The sequence below is a fragment of the Mobula birostris genome, chromosome 14 (genome assembly GCF_030028105.1).
Source record: "Mobula birostris isolate sMobBir1 chromosome 14, sMobBir1.hap1, whole genome shotgun sequence".
Lineage (NCBI taxonomy): Eukaryota > Metazoa > Chordata > Chondrichthyes > Myliobatiformes > Myliobatidae > Mobula > Mobula birostris.
Genome location: NC_092383.1, coordinates 33,280,800 through 33,301,701, shown reverse-complemented (window position 1 = coordinate 33,301,701; position 20,902 = coordinate 33,280,800). Strand labels below are relative to the sequence as shown.

Below are 20,902 nucleotides of genomic sequence, written 5' to 3'. Positions count from 1 at the left end.
ATGAACAAGAATGCCCAGATCTCGTTGTACTTCCCCTTTTCCTAACTTGACACCATTCAGATAGTAATCTGCCTTCCTGTTCTTGCCACCAAAATGGATAACCTCACATTTATCCACATTAACCTGCATCTGCTATGCATCTGCCCACTCACCCAACCTGTCCAAGTCACCCTCCACTCTCATAACATCCTCCTCACATTTCACACTGTCACCCAGCTTTGTGTCATCTGCAAATTTGCTAATGTTACTTTTAATCCCTTCATCTAAATCATTAATGCATATTGTAAATAGCTGTGGTCCCAGCACCGAGTCTTGCGGTACTCCACTAGTCACTGCCGGCCGTTCTGAAAAGGACCCGTTAATCCCTACTCTTTGTTTCCTGTCTGCCAACCAATTTTCTATCCACGTCAGTACCCTACCCCCAATACCATGTTCTCTAATTTTGCCCACTAACCTCCTATGTGGGACCTTAATAAAGGCTTTCTGAAAGTCCAGGTACACTACATCCACTGGCTTTCCCATGTCCATTTTCATAGTTACGTCCTCAAAAAATTCCAGAAGATTAGTTAAGCATGATTTCCCCTTCGTAAATCCATGCTGACTCGGACCTGTTGGGGTAGGTTTTGGGACCGCTTCTTTTCTAGTTATAGGTCAATGATTTGAATGAAGGAATTGATGGCTTTGTGGCCAAGTTTGCTGGCAATACAAAGATACGTAGAGGGGCTAGTGTTGAGGTGGCAGGGTGCCTGAAGAAGGACATAACAGTAGAATGGGCAAAGAAGTAGCAGGTGTAATACAATGTCAGAAAGAGCATGGTCATGCACTTTGGTAGAAGGACTAAAGACATGGATTATTTTCTAAATGGAGAGAAAATTCAAAAATCAGAGGTGTAAAGGGACTTGGAAGACCTGGTGCAGAATTCTCTAAAGGTTAACATGTGAGTTGATTTGGTTGTAAGGAAGGCAAATGCAATGGTAATTTCATTTCAAGAGGACAAGAATACAAAAGCAAGGATGTAATGTTGAGGCTTTATAAGGTCAGACTGGATTTGGAGAATTGTGATTGGTTTTGGGCCCCTTATCTAAGAAAAGATATGCTGGCATTGGAGAGGGTTTAGAGGAGGTTCATGAAAATGATCTCAGGAGAGTAAGGGTAAACATATGAGAAGCTCTTGATTGGCCTGGGCCTGTAATCACTGGTGTTTAGAAGAATAGTGGGGGAGGGAGGGTCTCCTTCAAACCAATTGAATATTGGAAGGTGTGGATAGAGTGGATGTGAAGAATGTGTTTCCTATAGTGGGTGAGTCTTGGACCAGAGAGCACAGCCTCAGGTAGTACACTCATTTAGAACAGAGACAAGCCAGAGGGTGGAATTTATTGCCACAGATGATTGTGCAAGCCAAGTCATTGGGTATATTGAAGACAGAGATTGATAGGTTCATGATCAATCAGGGCATCAAAGATTCCAGGGAGAAGGCAGAAGAGTGAGATTGAGGGGGATAATAAATTAGCCATGATGGAATGGTGGAGCAGATGGGCAAATGGCCTAATGTTGCTCTGACATTTTGTAGCCTTAAGTGTGTGTATTTTAATGCTAGGAGTATTATGGGTGAAGGTGATTTGGTAATGAGCTTGGCCAGGTGACTGACCTTTCAGTGAGTGAGCAGTTAGGGAACAGTGACCACAAGTCCTTAGGTTTTAAGATGGCTATAGACAAGGATAAATATGGACCTTGCACAAAGGTATTAAATTGGAGCCGAAAGAAGCTGCAGGAGGTTGTAAGTTTAGTCAGCTCCATCTTGGATACTAGCCTACAAAGTACCCAGGACATCTTCAAGGAACGGTGTCTCAGAAAGGCAGCATCCATTATTAAGGACCTCCAGCACCCAGGACATGCCTTTTTCTCATTGTTACCATCAGGTAGGAGGTACAGAAGCCTGAAGGCACACACTCAGTGATTCAGGAACATCTGCCATCCGATTCCTAAATAGACATTGAACCCTTGGACACTACCTCACTTTTTAAATATATATTATTTCTGTTTTTTGCACGACTTTTAATCTATTCAATATACATATGCTGTAGTTGACTTATTTATTATTATTATTATTTTATTTTGTTTTTTTTTGTCTATATTATGTATTGCATTGAGCTGCTGCTGCTAAGTTAACAAATTTCACGTCACATGTCAGTGATAATAAACCTGATTTGGATTCTGATTACAAGAGCATTAAGCAGGAACTAGGGCGAGTTAATGGGAACAGCTGTTTTTGGCTGAGCCCACATCTAACATGTGGAGGGTGTTTAAAGACCAACTACACAGTACATGACAGGTATGTTCCAGTCAGAAGGAAAGACAAGGATGGCAACATAAGATAACCTTGGATGTTGAGGGAGCGGTTGAATTTATTCTAGAAGATAAAAGGAAAGTATGTAAAGCTTGGAAGCTAGAATTAAACAGAGCCCTTAATGATTATATAAAAAAAACCAGAAAGGAACTCAAGAAGGGAATTAGCAAGTAAATTAAAGAGAATCCTAAGGCCTGCTTTACATACCTCAAGAGTAAGAGAATCACTACAGTAGAACTACTCAAGGAGAAAGGGGAAACGTTTGTTTAGATGCAGAGGATGTGGGTGAGGTCCTTAATGAATACTTTACTTCAATATTTGCCAAAGAGGAGGATGTAGAGGATAAGGAGATCAGTGCTGAGAGTATTAATATGCTAGGGCATTTCAAGGTAAAGGAGTAAGTAGTGCTGGATCTCTTAAAGAGCATTAAGCTGGATAAGTTCTGAGGGGATATATGCCAGGTTATTGAGAGAGGCAAGTTAAGAGCTTGTCTGGGCCTTGACCAATATCTTCATGTCTTCTCTAGCCACAGTTGAGGTCCTGACGACTGACAAATAGCTAATGTTGTTCCATTGTTCTAGAATGTTGATGCATACGGTTCTGGTCATCCCATTGTAGGAAGGATGTCAAGACCTTGGAGCAAGTGCAGAAAAGTTTTAACAGGATGTCGCCTGGATTAGAAGACGTGCTATAATGAGAGGTTGGACAAACATGGGTTATTTTCTCTGGAGTGGCAGAGGCTGAGGCATAGATAGAATAGACAGACAATTTTATTTCCCAAGGTTTGAAATGTCTAATACCAGAGGGCATGTATTTAAGGTGAGGGGGGATAATTCAAAGGAGATGTGAGGGGCAAGTTTTTAACACAGAGAGTGGTAGGTGTCTGGAATGCGCTGCTTGGGGTGGTGTTAGAGACAGAAACATTAGAGACTTTTAGCAATGTTTATTTAGGCATGAATGTAAGGAAAATGGAAGGATATGGACATTGTGTAAACAGAAGAGATTAGTTAGCCATTTGATTACTAATTTAACTGGTTTGGTGAAACATTATGGGCCGAAGGACCTTTTCCTGTGGTGTACTGTTCTGAGATTAGTGTACAATCTAGTACTTTCTGTTAATGATGGTATTTGTTTAACTTCTGACTGTTGAGATTATCTAAGAACAGTAATAATAGCTTGAAGCAAGTCTTTTATTGCCTCAAGAATGCGTGCCTTATTCTCATCTGTCTTTTTCTTTCAATTGCTTCTCTCTTCTGGGCACCAGAAGAAATATATGGAGTTTGAGGAAAATAACTGAATTTTCCTGATTTTCCTGAAATGTCCATGCCTCTTGCTATTACAACATTATGTAGCTGGTGCAAACACATATCTGTAGTGCATTTGGATCTCTTCTCTCTCATGATGAAAATAATGTGAGAGGTGCTGTATGCTGAGCTTTTATAAGACACTAGTCAGGGTGCACTTGGAGTATTGTCAACAGTTTTGGGCCCCATATCTCAGAAGGGCTGTACTGTCATTGGAGAGAGTCCAGAGGATGATTCCAGGAATGAAGGGATTAATATATGAGGAGCGTTTGGCAGCTTTGGACCTATACTCACTAGAATTTAGATGGATGCGTGGGGATCTCATTGAAACCTACCAAATCTTGAAAGGACTATATAGGGTGGATGTGGAGAGGATGTTTCCTATGGTGGGGGTATCCAGAACTAGAGGCACAGCCTCAAAATTGGGGGGCGACCTTTTAGAACAGAGGTAAGGAGGAATTTTTTTAGCTAGAGATAGTGAATCTGTGAAATGCTCTGCCACAGGCTATGGTGGAGGTATATTTAAGGTGAGGTTGATTGTTTCCTTTTTGGTCAGGGCATCAAAGGATATGACGAAAAGGCAGATGCATTGGGTTGAGTGAGATCTGGGATCAGCCAAAATGGATTGGTAGAGCAGACCTAATGGTCTGAATGGCCTAATTCTCCTCCTGTGTCTTATAATCTCATGTATTTGTTACTTCTATTTATTAGAATACTTTTTAACAAAGATACTATATTTTCCATTTCATGGTTTGTATTGTTTTCAATAAAGTGACAATTGATATGGTTAATGCATTTATCAAAACTTGTACATCATAAAGATTCATGTAGTTTTATCTGTAGCTGTGGTGTATATGTTTTCTGAACTAAGGCATTCTAAGTTACTGTGTGGTGTTTCCTGTGAGATTCAGTATGCCTATTACCTGGAGCTAAAGCGGTCCCGAATGTACTCTGGAGCAAGCGAATAACAGTCTGCTTAATCATTCACGATTTGTGTTTTGCTTCAATGTTTTAAAAATGCTTTTCTACTGCCCCTTTTTGTAATGTCGAAACCAGTCCTGTCTAAGAACACAGGTTCCTTAAGGTTGTCATAGCTTTTAGGGGGCGGTGGGAGATGGTGAGGTAGTGGGGATCAGCTCCCACCACCTACTAAGTGCTCCCAATAGCATGCATCTCAAATATCCTTTGACAACCAAGTCCAGCTCCTGGCCTTTACATGTGGCTTAGTTACAAAGCCAGGTGGAACCATTTTAACTGACAGGAGAAGGGGCAAAAGCTGGTAACTGGCGCTTTAAAACCAGTCGCTTTAGGCTGATGGGGCTTATCAGCCATGGTTGGCAGCTCATCTAGGAAAAGGAAAAATCTGATCTCAAACTTCCTTTGCCTTGTGGCTATACCCATTCGAGAGTAAACCCCAAGGAAAAATCTGGAGCTCATATCCCTAAAGCAGTCCTACATGAGTTTAACACAGACTGGCAACTCCTGCAAAGCTGCTGGTGCTAAGCTGTATTGGTCTCTGCCGTTCCTTTGAATTCATCAACCGTGCGGAGAGGGGGAGCCTGCTGCATGGGCAACAGCTTGCTCTCTACATCGTGCTGTTCTGGCTTGTGTACTGGCTTGCATATTGCATAGGATGCAACATCCATGATCGGCCTGACCAACAGAGAGCCTCATAAAAACACAAGAGAATAGGTGCAGGAATAGACCACCGGGGCTTCAAGTCTGCTCTGCCATTCAGTATGATCATGGCTGATCTGGGCTGGCATAACTTCCTCTTCCACGCCTATTCCCTGTGACCCTTAATTCCTCGATATCTAGATATTCATCTATTTTAGTCTTAAATATATCTCATAATCAGGCCTTCACTGCCCTCTGGAGGCAAGAAACTCCAATAATTCACTAATCCTGAGAGAAGAAATTTCTACATACTTCAGTTTTAAATAACTGGCCCTTATTCTGGAGCGTTGCCCCTTTGTTTACGACTTTCCCACCTGTGAAAACACTTTAGTCTCTACCGTATAAACTTCCTTAGGATTTGATATGTTTAAATAAGGTCAGTAATCATTCTTTAAAATTCCAAGGTATACAGACTCAAGCTGTTCAGTCACTATCCCAAAAATTATCCTTGTGAACCTTCTTCAGATTTCCTCCATTGCTGCTATATCATTTTTGTAGGTAAGGAGACCAAAACTGCACAGTATTTCAGCTGTGCCCTCATCACTATATACAATTGTATCAAAAGCAGAGGATTCCACAGATGATGTTGTAGATGAGGAAACCAAGAGGAGAGATCAAATTGTAAAGGGAGAAATAGATGGAGTAATAAGAGAATACCCAAGTGATCTAAATACGCCTTTCCAAAATCAAGATGCACATCATAGAAAGAAAGAAAGTACTTTTGCACAGTACTGTTGGTACAATGGATTCTGGTTAAATGGGCCGTCAGTTAATTGGCACAGCTGCTTATTTGGGACAACAAAACTAGTCAAGAAATTAACTGGGATTCCCCTCATTTATTTGGTAAACAATGCCACTTAATTAGTACAGGAGACTGCTGGCAAGCAGTTTCTAACTAGCTTCAGTCACATTGCATGGTCATTAGACAATATGCTGTGCTTCAAGTGAATAGTTTTTAAATAGAGTTAGTTGTGTGTGTTTGTATTCAAAAAGCAGTGATTTTTGTTGCTGATAGTTGGAGAGAAATAGGCAGGAAGACAATTCAGAGCTGTTTTGCTCGTTGCGGTTTCAAGCATTCAGGTTTGGAGATGCCAGAAACAGCATGAAAATGAAACAATTTCACTATTTCAACTACAGAGAGTTTGAAAATATTGACAATCATTATGAATGTTACAATGAAAATGAAATTTTGGAGGATGCAGTCATCAAAAGCATAGTATGAAGGCAGTCCATTGTCTACTAGGTGTCTGCACTGATTTTGTTCATTTAAAAGAACACAGCAGTATACACTGGATGAATTTCTCTGATAACTATTAGAAACTAATACACAGTTTTATAGTACTGTTGTGGTATTGGCAGAACACTGCCAATTAAAAACATAATTTATTACTTAGTTAAGCAATAGTTTCTTTTCTTATATCTTTTAAACTTTGTATTTCCATGATATTTTGGCTAATTGGGGCAGCAGCTTAGCTAGGCCAAAATATACTGGTCCCAATGTGTCCCAATTAACCTCCTGAGTTTCTCCAGCATTTTGTGTGTGTTACTTTGAATTTCCAGCATCTACAAAAACTCTTGTTTACGATTTACCAGATTACCTTCTTTTTGTTGCTATTTCTATGAACAATTCATACCAATGCTTTTTGCTTGTTCTTTTTAGCTTTACTTAAGATGGTTCATCTTAATTTTTTTCAACAATGATCCATTATCTCTACTGCATTTACTTTACCGTTTATCATCAGGGCTACCTTTCCATTTCACCTCTTCTAAAAGTGTTTCTCTCTCTCTCTCTCTCTCTCCCTCTCTCTCTCTCATTACGTAACCACTGACTGTGACTCCCCAACAAAACAACTAGGCAACAAACTGCAGTCTCCCCTTTTATACTGGTTGGAGCATGCCATCTTGTGACATCACAGCACCTCACTATGACGACACTTACATCATGCCAATATCACGGGACAGGTAACACCTCCACCCAAGAAAGGAAATTTTTGATCTATCAAGAGCAAAATTTTAACTAAAATTTACAAAATATACAAATGTATAAAGTTTACAAAATGCGCAATACACATACCGTATTAATATAACATATGGCAGGAGTATATACAAATATCAAAATTCCACTTCATTAAAACATTACATTGCAAGTTCAACATCTGGATAGACAGTTGGCAATTACATTATCTTTGCCTTTAATGTGAGTTATTAAGAGATCATATTCTTGTAAAATCAGACTCCAATTTAGCAACCTTCTATTTCTGTTTTTCAGTTTACTCAAAAATACCAATGGATTATAATCGGTGTAAACCACGAGTCAAAATGTTGCAGAGCTAAAATAAGCAATAATAATTCCTTTTCTGTGGTTTAATAATTTCTTTGATGCCCATTAAATTTCTTGGAAAAGTAAGCCACAGGATGGTCAACATCATCATAATTATCCCTTTGTAGTAACACTGCTCCTGCAGCCTTGTCACTGGCACCCACAGCTAGGGAAAATGGCTTTTCAAAGTCAGGTGACCTGAGCACAAGGTGGTGACATAGGATAGCTTTCAACTTATCAAAGACCTCCTGACAAGGCTCTTTCCAAACAAATTTCTCACCTTTCTTCAGGAGGTTAGTTAATGGAAGGGCAATCTCGGCAAAGTTCTTACAGAACTTACGGTAATATCCTACCATTCCCAAGAATCGTCTGAGAGCTATTTTACCAGTTGGAGTGGGAACCTCCAAAATTGTCTGAACTGGACCCAACCTGCCTTGATGCGTAATGTAACCAAGACAGGTCATAGTGGCAGAGCCAAATTCACTTTTAGCTAAGTTAACAGTTAGGTTGACTTGTGAAAGCCTTTCAAACAGCTTTTCCACTGTAGATATATGTGGTTCCCAAGTGTCATTCCCTGTGACTAAATCATCAATATAGGCACCTGTATGTTTTAACCCTCGAATTACAGAATTAATCATTCTCTGGAAGATTCCTGGAGCATTCTTCATTCCAAATGACAGTACATTGTATTCATATAACCCAGATGGCATTACAAAGGCAGAAATTTCTCTACCATTATCCGTCAAGTGAACACACCAATATCCTTTTAACAGGTCGATCTTTGTAAGAAGCTTAGCTTTTCCAACCTTATCCACACAATCATTTACCCTAGGGGTTGGATATGCATCAGTTTTTGTTACAGCATTCACTTTTCTGTAATCAGTACAAAACCGAATACTACCATCTGGTTTAGGCACCATGACACAAGGTAAACTCCAATCCAAAGTAGAAGGTCTAATAATATTATTTTCTAACATATATTCTATATCTTGCTCAGCGATTCTACATTTTTTCATGTCCATTCAATACGGATGTTGCTTTATGGATTTGGTGTTTCTAACATCTACATCTTGTGAGGCTACTGGGGTTCTTTTTGGAAGGTCTGGAAATAAATCCCTAAATTTCATAATTAACTGCTTCATTTGCTGCCGCTGCTGTGGATGTAGATGAGCCAATTTATCATCAATATTTTCTAAAATTGTCAAATTTGTTAGTCTGGCAGAAATAATGTTTGGTTTAAAAAAATCTTAGATGAATCAGCTACCAAGTTCCCAGGGATATCAGACTCATGTTATTGATGACAACAGTCATAGTGGCAGACTGTTTTTCATAATATGGTTTTATCATATTTACATGACAAAACTGCGTTGGTCTTCGTCGATCTGGTGTTTTTACCACATAGTCCACATTATTAACTTTAGAAATGATCTTGTAAAGACCATGAAATTTAGCTTGTAAAGGGTTGGTTTGCACAGAGAAAAGAACCAACACCTTATCTCCTGGCTTAAATGACCTTGTTCTAGCTTCCTTGTCATACCAAGTTTTCATTCTTTCCTGAGCAGATTTTAAATGTTCCCTTGCTAAGCTGCAAGAGTTTTGAAATCTTTCCTTAAATTTCAAGACATAATCCAGCAAATTAGTATGTAGTTCTTTGTTAACCCACTGTTCTTTTAACAGTGCCAAAGGTCCTTAGAGTCTATGCCCAAACCTAAGTTCAAAGGGGCTAAAGCCTAGGGACTCCTGCACTGACTCCCTTACTGCAAACAAAAGCAAATGAACTCCCTCATCCCAGTCCTTCTCATTTTTGACACAGAATGTCATAATCATGGTTTTGAGGGTAGAATGGAACCTTTCTAAGGCTCCCTGTGATTCTGGATGGTACGCAGACCATGTAATCTGTTTGGCTCCCAGGTTATAAACTACCTGCTGAAATAATCCAGACATAAAATTACTTCCTTGATCAGACTGGATTTTGTTTGGCAACCCATATAAAGAACTTTATAAGAGTCTTCGACACAGTGTTGTCTTTTATATTCCTGAGAGGTATTGCTTCTGGAAAACTAGATGCGGTACACATGATGGTTGGAAAATACTGATGTTCAGCTTTAGTTTTTGGTAATGGGCCGATACAATCTACAATAACTTTATAAAACGGTTCACCAAATGTAGGAATAGGTTGTAATGGGGCCACTGGGTTGACTTGATTAGGTTTACTCACAACCTGACAAGTGTGACAAGTTCAGGAAAATGTCGCCACATCTTTCTTCAAACCAGGCCAGAAGAAGTGCTTCATAACTTTGTTCACAGTTTTCTTCACACCAAGATGGCCATCTAAGGGCATACTATGAGCCAAAGTTAAAATTTCATTCCTATAGACCTTAGGAACAACGACCTGGTGAACAACTGCCCAATCCTCATTTTCAGGACTCTCAGGTGGTCTCCACTTCCTCATTAACACTCCACTCTTAAAATAAAACTCTACTGGCACCTTCTCAATCTTGTTATCTGGGGAAGTGTTCTCTCTCAAGGTGGCAATCTCAGGATCTCTGCTCTGCTCCTCTATAATCTCCTTCCTAGACAGAGACAAGTCTTTATGGTTAGACTCACTACAAGGATCTTGATCAAACAAGGAAGATAGAAAAGTTCCTGACAAATCATCAAAATCTGAATCCCGATTTGAGCTGTCATGGGTAGTAGACCCATGCTGCACAGAACCATCTGCCTTAGCAGACTTTTTGGCCGCAGCTTGGGTTACTGCACAGGAGGGATACATGTTAGAATCCATCTTTGGATCATCAGTGATTGGCTTAGTTATCAGCTGCACTGCAGGAACAACTTTTCCATCTGCTAGGTCATTCCCTAACAATAAGGAAACACCATCCACCGGTAAACTTGGTCATAGTCTCATTTTAAAAGGTCCTGAAACTATCCCTGGCTTTAAAACTACTTTGTGCAGAGGTACAGGCATAAAGTTGCCCTCTATACCTTGTATAAGATTTACTTCACCAATGTCAGTCTCATCATTAAACTCTAGAACACTGTCTAACATAACTGACTGAGAAGCCCCAGTATCCTGAAGAATTTTTATTGGTACTTGAGTGGACCCTTCATTCACAGAAACAAATCCCTCTGACATAAAATCCTCTAATCCCTAACTCGGTCAGACCTTGTCAGAGCTTCCTTTGAATGTCCTGAACCCTGCGGGTTTATGGGCATTTCAAAGTGTTGGACACAGGCATCTGGAATTGCTTCCTTTCCCTTCTTCTCAGATGGAAACAGTTTGAGCCATAGCATGACCAGATTTCCTACAATAGTGACAAATGGACCAAAATGTTTTCCCTTCACTTGCTTCCCTTCATCCTTACCTTTATCACTAGCTTCTGCTTTAATTTCCGGTTTACCCTGACTATCTATACTACTCTTTTGGAAAGTCTTACTCACAGTAAACTTACTCTTGTGGGTTAGAGAAAACTCATCTGCTAATTTAGCAGACTCTGGCAACGTGGCAGGATCCTTTTCATCCAAATATGCCTATATGCCATCAGGTACACACCTTTTAAATTCCTCTATTAAAACCAACTCTTTCAAGTTGTCATACTCTCCATTCACATTTTTAGAGGTGCACCAGTGCTCAAAACACACAGGTTTGTCATAGGCAAATTCCACGTAAGTCTGGTTCACAGATTTCTTCAGACTCCTTAGTCTCTGTCTATAAGCTTCTGGAACCAATTCATAAGCTTTAAGTTTAACCTGCTTCACAGTATCGTAATCACCTGCCTACTGGTTAAGACCCTGTAAACCTGTTGTGCTTTACCTTTAAGTACACTTTGTAAAAGGACAAGTCAGTCCATTTTCGGCCACTGTGAATTCTGAGCAATCTTCTCAAAATGCTGGAAGTATTTATCAACATCTGCCTCATTAATTGGAGGAAACAATTTAACTTCCTGACTAGCAGCAAACGGTACACCAGATTCTACCACTAGACCTCTTTGCTTCAATTTCTCTATCTTTTCTAGCTCAAACATCCTCTGTCTTTTGGCTTCTTCCCTCTGTTTGTCTGCTTCTTCCTTCTGTTTGCCTGCTTCTTCCCTCTGTTTGTCAGCTTCTCTAGCATCATACTGCCTCTGTTTTTCTGCAGTTTCTAATCGACTTCATTCTAACTCAGCCTCTATTTTAAGTTTATCTAACGCTATTTGTTCTAGCTGTAACCGGATCACATCTTTACTTACAGGAAACCTCTCTAACACCTCTTCATCAAACACTTTCATAGCTATTTAATGCTCAGCTATTTTCCTCTGAATCTCTGGTTTCGTAGTAGCTGTCATTCTCCCTGTAAGCTTCAGTTCCTTAGAAATTTCCAGCACTGCACTCTTTTATGCTTTCTCTACTACCGCAGGGGTTGGTGATTCCAGAAAGCTCCCAACATCCATTGTTGCTGGTTACCACACACAAGCCAATCAAACAAAAGGAATCGGGTATGTCCCTTATCCCCAATCAGATCAATAATTACACAATCAATAAGCTCCAAATTTGTTCATATCTGGACGAGTCCCCAATTTTTGTTATGCACCAGCAGCAATAGATATGAAATTGAGTTGGGTTTTTATAAATAAACAACGAAATTTATTAACCTCTACTCAAAAACATAGAAAAGTAAACAAACAACTAACTTAAACGGAAGTTAACAGTGTTATGCGTCTTTAGTTAGCAAACAATCGAACTGAAAGACAATTCTTAACAGATCTTACTCAAACACAGTCTTAAGGTGGTAGTTCAAAGAGTCCAAGTGATTTATGAAATAAGTGAAAGAGAGACTTCCCAAACCAGCGATGAAGAAAAGAATAAATTGCTGGCACAGATCCCAGCCAAGAAGTGCCTTGTCCGAAGAATAAGATTTCTCACAGTAACTGATCTTTCACCGGAGGTGGTCACCACACAACACCCGTGACCATGCAGGGGTTAACCAAAAGTGTGTGCCACAGTACCCGTATGGACCATACCAAACGTCAATCACTGAACGCCATTGATTTCTTGGGTTCGTACGAAGCTGGTAATTCTTCTCTCTCTCTCTCTCTCTCTCTCTCTCTCCTTCCATGATTACGTAACCACCAACTGTGACTCCCCAACAAAACAATTACACAACGAACTGCGGTCTCCCCTTTTATACTGGTTGGAGCATGCCATCATGTGACATCACATCACCCCACTATCACGATATTTACATCCTGTCAATATCATGAGACAGGTAACATTTGCAACCATACCTCTGAAAAGACTATTAGATCATACACATGAATTTCCATTTTACAATTCACATCCATATTGTTATGAAGAAATTATAATAGGACAAGCAAACAATGATGCCCTATTTAGCAACATTTCAGCATCCTTTTTGTGGGCTTATGAATTTCTTGGCCATTGTATCTAACCATTAAACACTGTTCACAATTGGCTGCCAATGAGAAACAACTGATGTAATACCTTTTGGATTAACTATGCTTGTTTCCAAAGGCTTGTGCTGTTTCTTAGAGAAGGCAATAATTTAAGGTTTGAAGAAAAATGTGTGCACTGGAAAATGCTTCCCAGATCTTAAAAACTTGTCTCCTAGGAACATAGTGCAAAGATAGAATGATTGTTACACTAGAGTAGAAAGACTAACAATGAAATCATTGAAACTTACAGTGTTGGTATTCCTTCACTATTTTAAGAACTTTTGTAGTGCTGGAGCAGCTAGAACATGGTACTGCTACAAAACAGCTCTCAGTGAACAGATGAATCTTGATTTAGGAAGAGTAAGGCTATATTCATTTTCTCGCACAAATCTGTATTCTTTGAGTGGTATGCTTAACAGAACATCAATGAAGAAGGCTATAGATGAGACAAGAAAATGCTGAAGTGGTTCAATCAACCAACATATAGATATACCAGTATGTGGACTTGAAATTCTGAGAATGGAGAAACATTTTATTATTTTTGTTTTGGTGACAAACATGGTTTAAAAACCAATCATGGAGAGATACAAAAGACTGCAAATGCTGGAATTTGGAAGCAACACACAAAACACTAGAGGAACTCTGCAGGTCAGGCAGCATCAATGGAGGAAAATGCATAGAACAACATTCATAGATAAGCATCAAAGGGAAGAATTCAAAAGTAGATAATTCAGCCGATTATAGCTTCTGAAAAGGAATTCATTGTATTCATTGAAAAGATTTTGCAATCAGAACAGATTTACCATGAAGACAAAACCAGACTTCATCAGAAAAGTGTATTGACTAAGAGCCCGATATTGAAGACTAAACAAGATTCTTTCTAACCCCAGTCTGAAAATGAAAGATTAATCCTTAAATGCCAAGCAAATGTAACTGGTTTGTATTGTCTCAAATTCTGTGTGATTGGCAGAGAGAAAAAGAAATGGCTTCTTTGGTAACTAATATACCAGTGGATTACTATATCAGAAAACTGATGTAGAAGAGCAATAGCTTTTGCAAAGTATGCTTTGACAAAAATGTTGTTCCTCACTTCAAAGTGCATCTGCAATAATAGGGCTTGCTGGTAAAGGATGCATTGTCTTTCTCATTCCAATGAAATCTTTTTTTTCCATGTAAGATACTGTATTACCATCTTTTAACACCAACTGTGACTTCTGCATTCCAACCCATGGACCAGGAAATGATTTAAGAGGAATTCACTAAAACATTTCAATGAATGGAACAAGTTGAAACCTTCTCAGAAAAATTAACTCTCTGACTACAAATTATGAATTGTTCAATGATATGCTGAAAAGCATTTGAAGCAAAATCTTTCTGGAAATAAGAGGTGATAAATCTTGGATAAAAAAGGAATTTCAGTGGCTGGGCAGGAATAAGTTGTGCAGAAAATGAATGGAGAAAAAATGTCATTGTTGATAATATTCAACAGTGGATGAACATTACTTACTGTGAACCTGAATATGAGATGCTTTCTGTTCATGGCATTGCACTGCGAGTATATAGACAACCCACAACAGTGAATGAATGCAAAAGACAGAGGAACAGCTAACTCTGCAGTGTTGGTTTTGCATTGTGCCAGCCTCACCTGTTTTAAAATATTGCTTGATGGTGAAGAGCAGCAAAATATCAACTCTGGAACAAAAAAACTACACTCTGTAGCCAATTTATTAGGCATACCTGCTTATTAATGCAAATATCTAATCAGTCAACCATGTGGCAGCAACTCAAGCATGCAGACATGGTCAAAAGGTTCAGGGAAAGAAATGACTTTGTGGAAGGATTGTTGGTGCTAGACAGGGTGGTTTATGTATCTCAGAAACTGCTGATCTCCTGGAATTTTCATGCACAACAATCTCTAGAGTCTACAGAAAATGGTGTGGGAAAAGAAACATCCAGGGAACAGCAGTTCCATGTGTGAACATGGCTTGTTAATGAAAGAGATGAGAGGAGAATAGCCAGACTGGTTCAACCTGACAGGAAGGCTATGGTAACTCAAATAACCACGCGTACAACAGTGGTGTACAGAAGAACATCTTTAAATGCACATCACATCAAAATTTGAGGTGACTGGACTACAGCAGCTGAAGGCAAACATTACACAGTGGTGTTTTATTGGGTACAGGAGTTTCCTAATGAAGTGGCCACTGATTGTATTTCTGTAAGTATTATGAATGTATTTAAGGAAGAAAGACAAGTTAATGAAATATTGAAACATGCAGTCAGGTGTATATATAAAAAAATTTAAACCTGCCATGTAGCACTGCTGAGGCCTTTTAATACATTTCGATGAATTTTGCATTATCCCTTGAGAAGTTTTCCTCCTTTATTCTAGATAGCCAAGAGTCAACTCTAATTGCTTATTTCAACTGAGTAATCGCTAGCAGTTTAAGTACATAGGATCTTTATTGCAGATGAATCATGAGTAGGTTTCATCTTTACATTGGCACCAAGCAGACTCCAGCCTTACAAAGATTAGATTACACTAGGGGCTCTGTATTCCTGTGGATTCTTTTTTTTAAAAAAAGTCACATTTTCTAATGACAAAGGAATGATTAAGAAATGAAAATAATAGAAGTGTATTTCACAATAACAATTGATTCTTATTTCATTATCTACAGAACAGACTATATATCTCATGAAGTTTTACACCGACCTATTCGTGTGCAGCAAGAGTATAGACCAAAATCTGGCGAGGTAGATCTCCACACAACCTACAAGACAGACTATAATCCCTACAAAGTTAAGCCTGTAGAAAGCAAGCGTCCTCCAGAAAGAAAACATGGGAAAGGAGGGAAAGTAGACACTGTACCAACATACAAAGGTAGAAGGTTATTAATTGCATTTTTCATTTAATTATTAGCCTCAGCCTTAATAGTCTTTGCCCAACTAACCTGAAATAAGAACTACAGAAATAGATATAATGTGAGGGTGTTAAAACTGGCTAATAACCTTGAGAATATATATAAGAGAACTCAAAATCTGATTATTTATAAATTGATATGGAAAAAAGATCATGAAAATGTCAGATTATTATATGAAAACAAATGGAATATTATGAAAGCTCTTTGGAGAAGCAAGTTTACTACTTCAATCAGCTTAGCTTTGACTTATATGCAACTATTCTGTACTATATAGGCTGAATTTTAATGTACACTGAAGTAGTTCTGCAAACCATGCAGCTCCAAAACCATACACAACACTAAGGCTTGGTCTACGTGCAATTTAATGAGCAATATTCTGAAGATAATTTTTTAAATTTCTTGAGAATGTAATAAAATCATACTAATTTTTCCTTTGAATTTGTCTAACACAACACTCAATTGCAGGTGTCTAAACAGATCTCATAGCTGCTATAAGTTTGTCCTGTTGCACTGCGATTGTGAAAATCCTTGCTGTATAATGCAGCATGATTGAATTTGGTTTTATGAATTTATATAGGATGTTAAACATGGATGAAAGTGACCCAAATGTCTTACTGCTGCAGTCACATCATGAATATTGCCAACTTAACATTCTTGAGTGAATTTTATCAGCCACTATTCAACCAGTATCATGTACTAGCCTGGAGTTGCATAGTTTTACCTCTACACAATACTATACATACCTAGCAATACATGCACAGATTGTTTGATAGATTTGAATACTACTTCCACCTTGATTAAAAGTAATCATTCTTTAAAAGTATCAACACTGTTCACGTATTTCTGTATTACACTTTGAAAGTGGCTTGACTTAAGTCTACATTCCAAAGAAAAGGGGACTCTTGACCAGAATGTCAATCTTGATCTAAAATACCCTCCTATCTTTTTTTTTAAACACTTTTATGCCTTTATGAACAATAGCAAATTTACACTTACAAAACAGTCAATAGTGAATTGAAAATCATTCTGCGCATTTCTTTAAATTATTTAATACCTCAGTGTAGCATATGTTATTTCATTAAACAGGATTTGAAATTTGGTAAAAATTAAAGTTAAAAGAATAGCAGATTTTTATTTTCAAATAGGATTAGATCATTCTTCAGCATTATAATTGATAAGTTGTTAAGTTCCCACCTTGTATAAAAACTTGTATGGTGTGGTGATGTTTATTAATGCTTAATTTTGCTTCAAATATAAATAATTCATGTATTTTTGCATAAAGTATAGTCCAATATATTTATGAAGATAAAGCTAATATATAAGCACTTTTTTAAAAATAGATGATTACCGACTTTGGGAAATTCCTAAAAGGAAGCCTAAAACATCACAGGCATACTGCCCTCCTACAGGACGGTTTGGAAATCCATCTACGTTCCAAGATGATTATGGCCCCAAGGGACTTTCACAGAGAGAGAGTTTCAAACCACCCAATGTCCCTCGAACTTCTGATGTTCCTTTTGATAGCCTAACAAATCATAAAGTATCATATGTAGCTCATCCGATAGGGGAACGATTTGTTAGACCACGAGAAGAGTACAAACCAACTGACAGACCTTTTGAAGGTCTCACCACTCACCGTCGTGATTACAAGGGAGTGCATGGAGATCCTACGAAAAGCTTTAAACCTGAGCAAACAAAGATAGGATCAGATGCACCCTTTGATGGGAACTCAGAATTCCGTGACCAATATCAGGCATGGCCTGTTACCTTGCCATATATGCACAAACAACCAGGTTATGTGCAACCAGATGGTTTAATGGATTTGAATACTATTTCCCACCTTGATTACGTTGGACATAAAATTAAACCACCTGCTCCATTTAAACCTGCAAGTGCAAGAAAGGTCCCTGCTCCTTTTCAAGGAAGTACTACTATGAAAGATGACTTCAAGTCTTGGGATATGAAGAAGCCAGAGATGATCAGGCGAGGTGAAGAACTAAAAGTTCCATGTTCAAAATTTGATGATTTGACAACTTTTAAAGCAAATTATGTCCCTCATCCAATCAACCCACTGCAAAGCTTCAAACCATTGAATGCTCCTTTACATAGCAAAACACCATTTGATTCTGGAACTTTGTATCGCACTGAGTATACACCAAAGAGGTTTGAAATATGTCCTGCAAGCTATCCTACCCCACCAGGCTTTGTGTATGAAAGCACTGATGCACGTGGTCATAAATACTTCCACAAGATAACACCATCAGAAGAAAAGCTGGCAGTGTCAAATGAAATGCAACTTCCAAAAGAAGTGGCAGTAGTATCTTAATATCTATAATGTTAATTATATTGCTTTTATTAAATGATATCAAACCCATTCCAATTTTGTAATTCAAATTGCAGTTCCATTATAAATTTCTGCCAAAGGCAGTGACATTGAAATTTTTCTCACCTGATGATCACAATTAATTCTTCTACCATGATTATATATGTGAGAAGTTTGGTCTATTAATATACTTACTGACTTAATTAATGAAGGAAGTAAATTGTTAAGAATATCAAAAGCAACATATATTTTCAAATCATTTTCAGGTGTTTATTTTAATTTTTGGTTGATTAGTATATTTAAAACTAGGTGAGTTAATATGGCTGACCTATAACATATAATAACGAATAGTACAATTTCTAATACCCATTCACCACCTAACATTTCAATCTTTATCTTAAAATTCTTTAGAATACCCATAAAATAAAGCTCCAATTTTTAATGGATTAGTTGTAATGAACAATATTATCTCAATGTTTCACAAAGACCAGGGTAACTGAATTTAATTTTCTTCCACTTAGTATTTTTACATTTGGTCCTTCTTTTAAGTTTCCTTTGTTTGCTGCGTGTTATTAAAAGAAAAAAAAACAAAGAATTAAAACCATTCCAATAATTATTAAAACTTATACTGACTCAATTCTTTTGTAGCATGATCTTTCTCTTTATACAATTTGAAAGAACGTTTTGGTAGGAAAATATTCAAAATTGTGAGTCAATATTTACGCTAAAAGTGCACTGATGTGAAATTGTTAGTGAATTGCAATAGCGATTCTGCATCATTGTCAAAATCAGTTTGAACTTTTCAGTTTGTTAAAATGTTGTTCACATCTTCCATTTTTGTTTTGTCTAAAAGCATCATATTATTTGGGAGGTCTATGCTTGGTAAACATCTGTTTATTGCGTTGACTTTGTCGGCAGGATTATAGAGTAGTTTTATTTTGACAGGAATTTTTGATGGAGATCTATTCCCATCTTTTCTAACAAATCAACTTGGACCAATCTCAAGGTTGGAAGCTGAGTTGGTGAGAAGTATTCTAGGGAGAAAGCCTGAGAAGGGTGTCTCCTTCTTTCTGACTGCAGATGTCTCCCTTTTATCATTGTTGGTTGAGACCAGGACACTAAGCCACACAAAGATTTTTACTGCTCAAGATCCAAAGTCCTCTTTATCCAGCGTTAAAAACTGGATATCCTCACTAAAGTAGTAGTTAATGCAAAATTATAAACACAATGTGTAACCCACTCACGGTATTATTTAGAGATTACTGAAGTTAGAATTCAAGTCTGTGTATATAAAATTAAGAATCCCAAACTGAAATTAGAGCAGAATTACACCCTTGATATACCAATCAAACCTCAGCTTTTAATAATGACCACTAGTGTCTGTCAAATAGGAACTTCCCAGACTGAGCTAGAGAGGGATGACTGATTCATTCACATTCACAATCCTTCACAGCTTCTCTTAAGATAAAGAAATCAGATTACTTAATCATCTTAAACTGCTTATCAATTGATTGGATAGTATTGATTCATAACTTGTCAGTCTTGAAGCATCAAGTTAACTGCATCATTAGAAATAAACCAAAGATTAGGTATGTTGCAGACAATCACCCTTTATCATTGGAAAATTGTAATAATTAGCAACTTCCTATTAACTGGTTGAATTTTTCCTTCTGTACTTGTACAGCTAAGTATTCATATTTAAAAGTGGAGTCCCTGATTATCAATAAAAAAGAAATAAATAGTTAGTATAAATGGACTTAGTGTGGAGTGAAATTTAAATGTTGTACTGAATAGAAAGCAGGAAATAAATGATGTACAGTGGGTTCTGGTTAGCTGGGCCATCAGATAATTGGGGCAGCCACTTATCTGGCAACTCTTAAGAAACAAAAACAAATTGAGAAAATAGCCAGGATTCCCTTCATTTATTTGGAACACTGCGCTGCTTAATTGGAGCAGGAGTCTGTTGCCAAAAATTTTCTAACTAGTGTCAGTCACACGCACATCATGTGGCCTTTGGACTCTACACCATGCTTAGAGTGAACAGTTTTTAAGTAGCTTCAGCTGTGTATTTTTGTTCAAAAAGCAGTGATTTTTGTCACTGATGGTTGGCAAGAAATAAACAGTAAGACATTTCAGAACCATTTTGCTCACTGTGATTTCAAGCATTCAGGCTTAGAGATGCCAGAACTGGCTGGAAGTGAAAATGAAATGATTTCACTACTTTAAGTTAGGCACTACAAAGAATTTGAAGGAATTGATAATCATCTTGTATGTTACAATTAAAATGAAGACTTGGAGAATGCAATCATTGAAAGCACTGTTTGAAGGTGTCTGCTAAGTGTCTGTGATGATTTTTTTCATCAGAGTCAATCAAAAGAACACATCAACTTACACTGAATTAATTCCTCCATTGTTTACTATTAGAAACTAATACACACTTTTATAATACAATTGTAGTTTAAGTATGTTCTAATTTATTCCCTATTTGATTTAAAACATAATTTGCTACTCAGTTAAACAGCAGTTTGTCTTTTTTATGCCTTTTTAACTATTTCCATGAAACTTTGGCTGATTGGAA

General features: G+C 37.8%; 1 protein-coding gene across 2 annotated transcripts in view; it reads left to right on the top strand.

Annotated features, from left to right (window-relative positions):
- saxo2 (stabilizer of axonemal microtubules 2) overlaps positions 1-20,552 on the top strand; it is a 43,647-nt gene extending 23,095 nt beyond the window's left edge. Inside the window, exons 3-4 of one of the 2 annotated variants that reach the window (XM_072278346.1) lie at positions 15,759-15,961; positions 17,342-20,552. In XM_072278346.1, coding sequence (XP_072134447.1) covers positions 15,759-15,961; positions 17,342-18,327 — 1,189 coding nt within the window. In that variant the 3' untranslated portion in view covers positions 18,328-20,552. The remainder of the gene's footprint in view (positions 1-15,758; positions 15,962-17,341) is intronic. The other variant, XM_072278347.1, reaches the window with a different exon arrangement.
- Positions 20,553-20,902: the final 350 nt, after the last annotated feature.